This window comes from Ranitomeya variabilis, chromosome 3, assembly GCF_051348905.1.
Source record: "Ranitomeya variabilis isolate aRanVar5 chromosome 3, aRanVar5.hap1, whole genome shotgun sequence".
In the NCBI taxonomy this organism is placed as follows: Eukaryota; Metazoa; Chordata; class Amphibia; order Anura; family Dendrobatidae; genus Ranitomeya; species Ranitomeya variabilis.
Window position 1 is genome coordinate 408961903 of NC_135234.1, and position 12303 is coordinate 408974205.

At 43.8% G+C, this 12303-nt stretch overlaps 1 protein-coding gene across 2 annotated transcripts in view; it reads left to right on the forward strand.

Annotated features, from left to right (window-relative positions):
* Positions 1-12303, forward strand: part of ULK2 (unc-51 like autophagy activating kinase 2) — a 118085-nt gene that overhangs the window by 78471 nt on the left and 27311 nt on the right. For both annotated transcript variants that reach the window (XM_077296240.1, XM_077296241.1), the window contains exons 11-13: positions 3094-3144; positions 3807-3898; positions 11465-11636. In XM_077296240.1, the coding sequence (XP_077152355.1) occupies positions 3094-3144; positions 3807-3898; positions 11465-11636 (315 nt within the window). The remainder of the gene's footprint in view (positions 1-3093; positions 3145-3806; positions 3899-11464; positions 11637-12303) is intronic.

Below are 12303 nucleotides of genomic sequence, written 5' to 3' on the forward strand. Positions count from 1 at the left end.
CATACACTTATCCTGCTTTTGTTTTTGATTGTGTTACTTTGTTCATAATTTTTGTTAATTTGAATGAACTCTAATAAAAAAAACTTTTATGGTTGAATATACTTTCACTCTCTTTGACTTAATATCTTTGATAGGGTATTTTTGTGTATGTAATGCTTTTGGAGTTATAACCTAGATTCTTGTGATATTTTTCTTTTGGAAACCTTGTATTTAACTATAAATACTGAAAGCTACAACTGAACCATTGGATATCCCATCTAAAATTAGATCGGGGTGCTCTGCATTCCGGAAGAACATGATCAATGAAGCTTGGAGGGAAACTTATGCATGTGGCCATTTTCGTGTTCAATATTCCTAAAACGGACCCAACAGAAGATGGGTTAACTGCATGCCCCAAATGCCAACTGCATAATTCTGATATTTATCATGGCATTTGGCTGTGCCCCGATACTGCTTCTTTCTGGAAATCAGTCCCAACTTTAGCAAGCTAATTTTATAGCTCATTACGCCCCCTAGCTCCTCAAATAGCACTCCAACACTACTGAAGGACTCAGAGTTAAACAATAGGGTCTGCAAAGCGTCTCCAAAACTTTTACATACCATAGTATTACTATCAAAGAAATTAAATCTGACCACTGGTTAAAATCCTCCTCCCCCTCCTATACTTGAACTGATAACCCAACTTAAGCCATTACAAATAATCACAAGCAGATACATTTCTACTAAAACGGAAACGGTTTATTTGAAAATATTGCAATAGGGAGGAAAAAAATAAAATGATAAAGTCTTTCAAATCAACTGGGTGGTATATTCTGGACGATCTTAAAACCAATTTGGGCCTGCTCCAAATTAATAGCTGACTGAGAATATGAGAAACCATGGCTAGATGACAATTGATGGCATTAATGCTCTTATTCCTCTTTTTTAAGATGGGTTTTGTGAAGATTTTATTTTGTTGTTTAACCCTTTTTGACTTTTTTGTTTCTCTTATGTTCCTCCCACTAAGACTTTTGTTACCAATCAACTGAATGATCTCCAATAAGTATCCCAAAAATATGTCCTACATCAAACTCTTGTTTACCCAGTCTGCGTACTGGACAAGTGTTATTCTAAGGTGTTGGATTTGTTGAAGTTACTGTTAAAAAAGTTTGAAAAAAAAATAATACATAAAAAAATAAAATTGGAAAGCATGATTGCACATACCACTCACCCCAAAGCTTGTCATCGCCAATGGACATGTTGGATATTATTCAGTGGGGGAATGACCTGGCAATCTGGTTGTCAGAAAATAATACTTAAAATAGAATGTTGTGGTAGATGTGGTCTCCACTGAAGTACTGGTTTCAGTTTTAGTCATGGAGTCTTTTTTTTTGTTTGTTTGTTTTTGTCCCTCCTCCTTTTCCTTCCTACACTCTTTCCTCGCCCCTTTCTTCTTTACATTCCTCTAGTGCACACATAATTGGTTCATGTACTTTATGTAAGAGGTTATATTAATACCTCATCAAGCTGGCAATACTTGCCCTATTTATCGGACTATAAGACGCACCCCAAATTTTGCGGTGGAAAATGGGGGGGAAAAAAAGATTTTTATAAGATGGGGTTCTATCTTATAGACCGATTTTAAAGTGGCGGCTGAGCGTGGTCACAGGAGGCATGGTCTCTTCCTGAGGCCCGGAGTCCGTGGTGAGGCAGAACAAAGTGTGTTGTATGGAGCAGGGTCCCTTCCTCAGGAAGCCATCAATGGCAGAAGTGTGGAGATGCTGCAGGCCTCTGGTGTCAGTGCACAGTAAGCACAGCGGAGTACATCATTGGTTTTCCTGAAGCCGTGGGCCACTGGAAGCGGCTCGTGCGCAGATTGGGATCTCAGCCCAGCTGGCCTACAGCAACCATTTCCGTGAAACGCACAGACTCAAGAAAAAGGAAAATGGCCACCAGGAAACGATGATGCACTCTGCTGTGTTCACGGCCGACACCTGGCCCGCAGCGTCACCACACTTCTGTCATCGCCAGTCTCCTGAGGAAGGGACCCTACCATTCCCCTGGTAAGCATGCTTTCGGACTAGTCCAAAAAATATGGTATAATCTAATGTTTAACAATAACTTAATATTAACAACTGTCAACTCTTGTATTGTTGTTATGGAACGTAATTGGAATATATCAATGTTAAAACCACTCCAATTTTTTTTACGTGAAATATTTTAAGTAACACTAGTGACACAAAAGGAATATTTTGTTATGAATAACCGTCATTTTAATATTTTGTTCTGCAAATAGAGAATACAAAGTTACTTTATTTTCATTTGTCTTATGAGAGAAATCTGCTTCTTTCTTAATTCCCTGGTTAAATCTGTATTCGGTGAAGGCAGATTTTTGCTTTACTGAGAGGAGATGGGAGATGCTAGTAATATGATTCTATATAGAGAGTAGAGAAGAGAATTGGGAAGGAGGAGGTGGAGACAGATCTCCTCATTCTTCCTCCCCTTCCCTTAGAAGTTTATAAAAACCAACAGTCATCTCCTATTTCGGTATCTTCACTGAATACAGATTTTACCTGGAATTGTGAATTTTGAAAATGATCAGTCCCAGTGGAGAAAGAAGCAAATTTCTCTAAGATATGGCTCCGTGTTTAGCACTGGGGTCCTGGGTTCAAATCCCACCAAGGACATCTTCTAGGAGTTTGAATGTTCTCCCCGTGTTTGCGTGGATTTCCTCCCACTCCAAAAGCATACTGATGGGAATTTAGATTTTGAGCCCCGGTGGGGACAGCGATAATCATATCTATATAGCGCTGTGGAATTATGGTGCTTTATAAATGAGTAAAATGGATAAATTAAATTACAAAGTTTCTTATTTTCACTTGTATTATTGATTTATGGCAAAAAAAAATTACGGTTACTCTTCAACATATTCCTTAGCCCAGTGCCAGAACTTCTATTTTAAAAATGTTAAAATGAAATCCCTATTTTCCAGATGTCAGAAGTCTTGTGATGCCAAGTAAATGTAGAATATGGACTTGCACTTTAATCATATGATCCGCTAGCTGGCTGAGGATGTACGTCCACTAATACCGTATTTATTTTTTTCTTCTACAGAGGGATTTTTCAATCATCCTTTCTTAGTTCAGGTGTCTACAGTCAAAAAGTGTGAGTACATACTGTGGAGGGTAAATATTGATCCTTCTTGTGGTTAGTAATGAGCCTGCCAGATGTAGTCAAAGTGCAAATTCTTGCCGGTGCGTACTTGTCGGTTCAATTTTTATTTTTTTTATTTTTTTTTAGTTTACTTGGGCCAGTTCAAAAATGGAGAATAGCAATAGATGCTTACAGTGCTGTTGTATATCCTGGATTTTTCTTTAATCCCATTTACCTTTTTTGCGAATTGGTTATTAATCTTACCGCAGTTAACATGACCCTAAGTTTGCTGGGAACATAATAATGAACTGTTCCTAGCATTGCCACATAAGCACATGGCTCTTGTGCTGCCGAATCTAGAGCATTGGACAGAGGAGAAGACCATTAAATTATGATGATTGATTTAATAATTCTTGTCGCTTGATCAAAACAATTAAAGTGAACCTGTCAGCAGGATTGTGCACAGTACCCTACAGACAGTGTCAGGTCGGCGCCGTTATGCTGAGTAGAATGATCCCTTGGTTGATGAAATCCGTCTTGTGGTTGTTGTGTAATCTGTATTCGCAGTGGAGTGATGCAGCGCAAAAAGGAGAAGAATGACAGAATTGTGGAAGCTCAGGGACTTGACAAGGTACAAATGTTAATGTTTTTTCTAATATTCTTGTATATTTTAGCCTGTCCTGTCCCAGTGCCTACTTACTCGGGGTCAAGTATTTCTGGCAGCTCCTGTGGAAGCTCACCATCTTGTCGCTTTGCATCTCCTCCTGTAAGTTTTTAGAAACTTTACTACTTCCATGAATAAAATCATCACTCTGTTCTTTGTAGAATACTTTTAAAAATCGTGTGCTACCAGCAATGAACCTGTAATTAGCTTGATGGGACAAAAGATTGTCTCACTTGGTAACTCAAAGGAGGCGGATGTGCGGAATAGTGCGTCGGACGTCAGTACCCACGCTTTGAGGTCCGGCGGTGAGCCCACCTCAAAGCTGCAAGATGTCAGCTGTTTTGAACAGCTGACATGTGCCCACAATAGGCGCGGGCGGGATCGCTATCCGCCCGTGCCTATTAACTAGTTAAATGCCGCTGTTAAACTTACAGCAGCATTTAACGTGCGCTTCCGGCCATCTTTGGCATGAAAACCAGAGGTCTCCTTGAGACCTCTGTGGTCGTCGTGGAGCGGCCCCCAAACGCAGGGCAGCGGGGTACTCGGTACCGGGTCCCTCGGTCTCGGTTCTAGGGGTGTCACGGTGGCCCAACCCGGTCCGTGGCCCTACTAAGAGGGACTCCAAATAAAGGTGTAGGTGAAAGTTTGTCAAGTGTTCGTGACGCCACCTGTGGTATTCGGTCAGGGTGACCAACGCTGCTAGGAGTCCGCTGGGGTGATGGAATGGCAGCTAGATGTTGTAACTTCCCACAGGTGAAGTATGTCCCCAGGGCTTCCCTTAATGAGTAGATGGTAATGGTGTAGGTCGCAGTAAATGACGAGGACACAGGGTTGCAGTCTCTTTACCTCTTTACTGAAGGCTTCGGCATCCGCAATCCAGAGCACTGCTAACAGGGCTGGCTGAGACCGGCCGGTCCGAAGGCACATCCAGAGTTCCCTTTGCAGGTGGAAATCAGTAGCCTTCCTACTAGCGCCTGTGTGTTTTAGTACCTCCCTGCTGAGCACCACGGGATAGTCCTCACAACTGTCGTGTATGTTTCTGTTCTTTCTCTCCGTCCCCCAGATGGTTTGGATTGGACGCACCAGTATGACGGGTAGGCCAGGAGTTTTTATAGGGACCCTAGAGATGCCCCTCTCCCACAGTTGCCTCCGTTGTCTTCATTAGGTGTAAAGGTGAGACAGCCAACCTAGAGTTAACTGCCCTGCCGTAGTTCAAAGTAATGCGTAGAGCCTATTACTTCCTCGGCGTTCCGGCCGCCGGCTATGCGCCTCAGAAGGATGTTGCCGATCTTGGGGCACGACTCCTCCTGGTTCTATCTCCTTTGTGCTGTGATCTCTTTTCTCACTTCTCCACAATATACTTCGCTTCGTGTCCTTTCTTAGGATGCCGCCGCAATGAGGTGCAGGCGCGGCTCCGTAACGATCTGTCTCGTGCTAGGCCACTGCCAGGATCCCACCCCTGACAGGGACCTCCTTGAATCTTCCCAAGCAACTCTCTCACTAGATGTTACCTGGGCAAAACCCAGTCAGCTTCTCTCTAACTTCCTATCCGACTCCCAGTTTTACCAGAGTGTGAGGAGTGGCCTAATACATAGAACCTTTTGCTCCCCCTGGTGGCCTAAGTGTGGTGTGTGACACTGATACCTGGTCAGGTGAACTCCTTTAGTGCCATCAGACGTACCATCACTCCCCCTTGTGGCAGAGCGACAATACTGCAATGACCAGGACTCTGGGGCGCTGCACTCCCCCCCCCTCCCCCCCCCCCGTTAAATCCAGTACTCCCGGACTGGGAAAAGAACAACAACAATACATGTTAGCAAAAGACATACAAAATTTTGGAATGCTGTAAACAAGTAAATTTAACAGTGCTTCCCTTTATGGGAGATGGGTACACTTGAACGTTGCAAACAAACATATTTACATTGTGCCTAAGATTTTAAATAACACTTATAATTAACTAACTATAAATAACTATCATTACCCAGCCGGGCATACTATCTACTTTCTACTAAGTGCAAACTTTTCTTGAACAATAACTTAACTTTTCCTTTAAGGGCGTAAGGGCAGGTACCCACTAAAGGTATATTATCTAACGCTACAGTACAAATTAACTCTTCTTTATTTTCCTAAGTGCAAGATTTATCAACCATCTATCTATGGCTCTCTAGAGGACTCACTAACCCCTACGGGTTCACTTTCATCGGCTTTCAACTTTTCTTCTGTCCTCAGTTTCTATTTCTCAACATCATCAAACATTTCTTATTATTAGCTTACCAACTACATACTACTACTATGTATCAACATTATTACTATCTAACTTCTTTAAGGCACATTATGGTTTAGGCTAAGTGCAACAATTAGACATTCCCTTTAAGAGGAAACCAAGTCTCTTCTGAGGTAGTGCAAATTATTTGCAAGTCAGTTTAAAGCAAGAACTTCTGCGCTGTAATCAGGAATAGTCTCTTCTAAAAGCTCTTCTTTCTGTAAAACCAGTAGGGGGCTCCTTTAAGAAGGTGCAAACTATTTTCAAGCAGTTTGTAATAAGCACAGTTCATGATTCCAGTGTTCTTTGATGCAAAAATAGAAAAACTTGTGCAAACTCAAAAACAATAAGGATCCCGGGTCAACAAAGGGATCCCTTTAAGAATAACCCTAAACGGGTTTTAGTAGCAAAACAGACAAACCGTTTTAAAGAACTATGTACATACTCGTGGTTCCAAGGTTTGTTCTCATAGTAGGTTGCAAGGCATCAGTCGGTAGCGGACGCTTCCTGACCGGGAAAGCTTTGATTCCGTGTCCTTTTCTGATGCGGTGTCAGTATCAGTGGTTCGTCTCTCAGGTGCGGCCAGGTCACCAGGGGTCTGAATTCGAATGTCAGTTTTGGTAGCAAGTTCAGTAGCGGCAATAATGCACACAGTGGTGGTAGTAGTAGAATTTGTCAGGTCAGAGTTAGTCGTAGTCAGGACAGCAGGTGGCGCCACTGCAGGCTCGCATCGTTGAACGTTCCGAGCGCACCACCCTTGCGCACTCCGATGGCGAGTGTAGGTCACCTGGTCCCCTCTACGTAGACGTTGGTTGTCATATCCGTTGCGGAACGGGGTCTTCACGTTGTAACTGGTAAAGAAGACTTCAGTCGGCAATCCCGGCTCCTGTATAAAGCCCCAACTCCGTTTCGGGTAAAAGGCTAGTACAGTCCCCTGTTTTACCAAGTTTTTCTTACTGCGTTCAGTCTTTGGTTCTTGTACTTTCGGTGGGTCTCTTTGTTCTGTCTCTTTTCGGTTTTTCCAGTGTAGAATTAAGCATTGTTTATATTGTTCCCAGGTGAGCACAGCAATGCTGAGTCCCTCCTGTCTCGCCCCATCCGTTCCAATGCTTGGGGTATCCCATTGGAAGATCACCCCCTCTGAGCTCACATCTAGTGGTTCCCCCATAGTTGTCGGTAACGGAGGCACCAGCTTCTCCATATTATCGGGGGTTATCACTACCAGCTCAGCGGCGAGGAATCGGTCATTGTCGGGTCGGGGAGCGGTCACGGGAGCAGGATCGGTCGGTAGAGCAGGGGCGCTTTCCATACCTGTGTCTGATGTGGTTCCACCGATGCCGGTCCGTTCCATTGACGAGGACACTGTAGTCGGCAGCGGCTCGGACCGCGGTTCTTCCAATGCGACCCTCTGGGATAGCTCCGACATCCATTGCTTCACATCTGCTGGCTCCGTGTTCGGGATAGGTTGACTCAGCTCCTCCGCCTGCGGCTCCAAGAGGTGCGGATCCTCCAGCGGCGGCGGGTTCGGGTCGGCCCTGGTTGGCGGGGACATTCCGGGATCACTTCGGCATCGTTCAGGTACTCGCTGGTCACCCTCGCTGTTTCGCGGTCGGCAGCTGCGCACACACATGGTTCCGCCATTTTCTGAGGGTGAGGCTACTTCTCGTCTTGGTTCCCGCCGTTGCAAATCAGGGGGCGGTTCTCCTGTACTTTGGGGCACGTCGTCTTCTTGCAGCAGTAGTCGGAGGGGGCGGTCGTCACTTTCGGCGCCACTTTGGTGGTTCCCTCCCATTGCACGCCCTTCTTCTTCTTCTGCGCTCCTCGTTGCGCTGTAATGGCGGCGGTTTTTGGTGGGAATTTTTTGGCGGTAAATAGCAATACACAGTCTTTGCAATAAATCACGATTCAAGCACAATTCAGTCACAGTTCCAAGGCACACATGACCTGATTCTCAGGCTTAAGTAGATCCTGTTCGTGACGCCAAGTTTTGGAGCGGCCCCCAAACGCAGGGCAGCGGGGTACTCGGTACCAGGTCCCTCGGTCTCTGTTCTAGGGGTGTCACGGTGGCCTGACCCGGTCCGTGGCCCTGCTAAGAGGGACTCCAAATAAAGGTGTAGGTGAAAGTTTGTCAAGTGTTCGTGACGCCACCTGTGGTATTCGGTCAGGGTGACCAACGCTGCTAGAGGTCCGCTGGGGTGATGGAATGGCAGCTAGATGTTGTAATTTCCCACAGGTGAAGTATGTCCCCAGGGCTTCCCTTGATGAGTAGATGGTAATGGTGTAGGTCGCAGTAAATGACGAAGACACAGGGTTCCAGTCTCTTTACCTCTTTACTGAAGGCTTCGGCATCCGCAATCCAGAGCACTGCTAACAGGGCTGGCTGAGACCGGCCGGTCCGAAGGCACATCCAGAGTTCCCTTTGCAGGTGGAAATCAGTAGCCTTCCTACTAGCGCCTGTGTGTTGTAGTACCTCCCTGCTGAGCACCACGGGATAGTCCTCACAACTGTCGTGTATGTTTCTGTTCTTTCTCTCCGTCCCCCAGATGGTTTGGATAGGACGCACCAGTATGACGGGGTAGGCCTGGAGTTATTTTATAGGGACCCTAGAGACGCCCCTCTCCCACAATTGCCTCCGTTGTCTTCATTAGGTGTAAAGGTGAGACAGCCAACCTAGAGTTAACTGCCCTGCCGTAGTTCAAAGTAATGCGTAAAGCCTATTACTTCTTCGGCGTTCCGGCCGCCGGCTACGCGCCTCAGAAGGATGTTGCCGATCTTGGGGCACGACTCCTCCTGGTTCTATCTCCTTTGTGCTGTGATCTCTTTTCTCACTTCTCCACAATATACCTCGCTTCGTGTCCTTTCTTAGGATGCCGCCGCAATGAGGTGCAGGCACGGCTCCGTAACGATCTGTCTCGTGCTAGGCCACTGCCAGGATCCCACCCCTGACAGGGACCTCCCTGAATCTTCCCAAGCAACTCTCTCTCACTAGATGTTACCTGGGCAAAACCCAGTCAGCTTCTCTCTAACTTCCTATCCGACTCCCAGTTTTACCAGAGTGTGAGGAGTGGCCTAATACATAGAACCTTTTGCTCCCCCTGGTGGCCTGAGTGTGAAGTGTAGTGTGTGACTGTGATACCTGGTCAGGTGAACTCCTTTAGTGCCATCAGACGTACCATCACTCCCCTTAGTGGCAGAGTGACAATACTGCAACGACCAGGACTCTGGGGCGCTGCAGTCGCTCATAGCAATGCTGTAATTCAGCTACATAGGGGCAATTATGCCAGCTTCTAGCCTCCCATGGAGGCTAAAGTGTTTATAAATATGGAAAAAAATAATAAAAACGTAAAAGTTCAAATCACCTCTTTTGCCCCGTTCAAAGTAACAGTAAAAAAAAAATCAAACCTAGACACATTTAGTATCGTCGTATTCAGAATCACCCGTTCTATCAACAACAAAAAAAAACAATTAACCTGATCGCTAAACGGCATAGTGAGAAATTTCAAAACGCCAGAATTACGTTTTCTTGGTTGCCGCGACATTGCATTAAAATGCAATAATGGTTGATCAAAAGAACGTAGCTGCACCAAAATGGTATCATTAAAAACGCCAGCTCGGCACGCAAAAAATAAGCCCTCAACCGACCCCAGATCATGAAAATTGGAGATGCTACGGGTATCGGAAAATGGTGCATTTTTTTTATTTTTTAGCAAAGTTTGGAATTTTTTTTCACCACTTAGATAAAAAAGAACATAGACATGTTTGGTGTCTATGAACTCGTAATGACCTGGAGAATTATAATGGCAGGTCAGTTTTTTAGTTTTTATTGAACCTAGCAAAAAAGCCAAGCAAAAATCAAGTGTGGGATTGAACTTTTTTTGCAATTTCACCACAATTGCAATTTTTTTTCCTTTCTTGTAGTACACGACATGATAAAACCAACCAGGTGCTGTTCAAAAGTACAACTTATCCCGCAAAAAATAAGCCCTCACATGACCATATTGATGGAAAAATAAAAAAGTTATGGCTCTGGGAAAGAGGGGAGCGAAAAACTAAAACGCAAAACCGAAAAAAAAAAACAAACTCAAGGGGTTAAATGAGAACTAGTGGCTATTTTGTTGTTGTACCTTTTCAGTTTCTGAATGTGTTCCACATAAATAAAGGGGGAATGTTATAGAGCAGAAGGAGCTGAACAGACTGGTATATAGTATTATAGGAAAATACTATGTGAAATATAATTGTATTTCATTCATGGGGGTCATTGCTCATTCTAGATGTCAAGTAGGTGGTCCTGCTTAGTAGCCTCTATTTGTTTGCATAGTCATACAAGGAAGACTTTCAATCACTGAATAGAACTGCCTTTTGGACTACTAAGCCCAGTAAGAGCAGAGGTTGTAAATGACTCCATTTTTTTCCCTGCAAAACCATATATTAATCTCCTCCTGCTTTACAACATGACGTTAGTAGATTACACTGCTTGTTTGGGTTCAGTGTAATCATTACCTATCACCTTTAAAAAACTAGCAATTTTTCGACTGTATAATTTGCCCCCCAAAAATGGAGCTTGGGTTTAAGTTGGTATACATGCAGCACATAAATGGATGTTCACATTGACCATTAAACAGGCAAAACCTACAAGATACAAAATGATCATATACCATGCTCTAACTAAATATGTTATTGAAATGCACTTTTGCTTTTTTACTTAAGTTATTAGTAAACACGGTTTTCGATTAAAATCAAAAACATAGGAGCCTTCTTACCTTCGGCAAGGTGACCCTGTTTGGGATGGTTCTACACTGGCTAATAGCAAAAACTGTACCATGTGCCAGACTCGACCTCAATGTGTATAAGGGCAGATAAAGGACCGTGTCCCAAACTGTGGACACCAGCCATGGGAAACTATTTAAATGTAATGTCCAGCTCAAGAAAGGGAGGCCACACCCTGGCTTTTAATTTTAGACACTGTAGGACAGTGTTTCTCCACTCCAGTCCTCAAGACCCACCAACAGGTCACGTTTTCAGGATATCCTTAGTATTGCTCAGGTGATGATTTCAGCACCTGCTCAAGCGTCAATTCCATCACCCATGCAATACAAAGGAAATCCTGAAAACATGACCTGTTGGTGGGTCTTGAGGACTGGAGTTGAGAAACACTGCTGTAGGACCATCCTGAACAGGGTCACCTTGCCGATGGTGGGATGGCTTTTAAGCATTTTTTATCAAAAATAGTGTTTACGAAGAACCTAAATGTACTTTTGCTTTTTTAAACTTAGTGACTGTAGAATTTGAACTAAATCAGATTTCTATGGAACTTATGTCTGCAATTTGCAGACATCACTTTTCTGCTAGCAGTGTAAATTGATTACATGCATAAGTAATTTTTTTTAAATTATTTTATTTCCTAGTCTCTGCCGGATATGCAGCATATCCAGGAAGAACATCTGTCATCTCCCCCATTGGGTCCTCCAAATTACTTACAAATCTCCAAGGACTCTGCCAGCACAAGCAGCAAGAACTCTTCATGTGACACAGATGACTTTGTCCTGGTACCAAGCAACCCATCCTCCGACCACTCATGTAAGATTCCTGTTGTAGTGCGTTCTACTAGAATATTATTCACAAAATAATTTAAAAAAAAGTTAAATCAGGCTTACAGTTACATTTTAACATTTTACTGTGTTGGCTAAACATAATTGATATTGGCTGCAGTGGGCACAGGAGTTGGCCACAGCAGCCCTTTCCTGCCTCCTATGACCCGCTGCTCTGTCGCTTCCTCGCCCCCATCCTCCCCATCCACAGCCAGCAGGTGCATCTGGACTAAGAGACACAACACCCATTTTCCTCTACATTTTTTAAGGAAAAGTGTGTCTTATTACCTTAGTAAATTCCCCCATTATTTTTCCTGTCTCCCTCAAAGCTAAGCATGCATATTAATTTCCAACCTGCTCCATCTTTATGAAACCCGATTTTATTTTAGTTTTTTTCTAAAGCAAAGAAAAACTAGAAAACAAGTAAAGCAGCAAAATTTAACTCCGACCCAACAATTGATATAGACCTCAGCCCCTAAGTTTTGGTGTTGTGGGGTCTCTGATCTTTCTTAGGTGCCTTTTTGTATAACCTATAATAAGGTAGAATATCCACCCACTTCCACAAGGAAAATACAAATTATCCTCTTTTCAGCGATGCTCTCTGATCTCTGATCTCCAGGCCAGTATCCTCAAGTCAACGTATCAAGTAGAGAAAA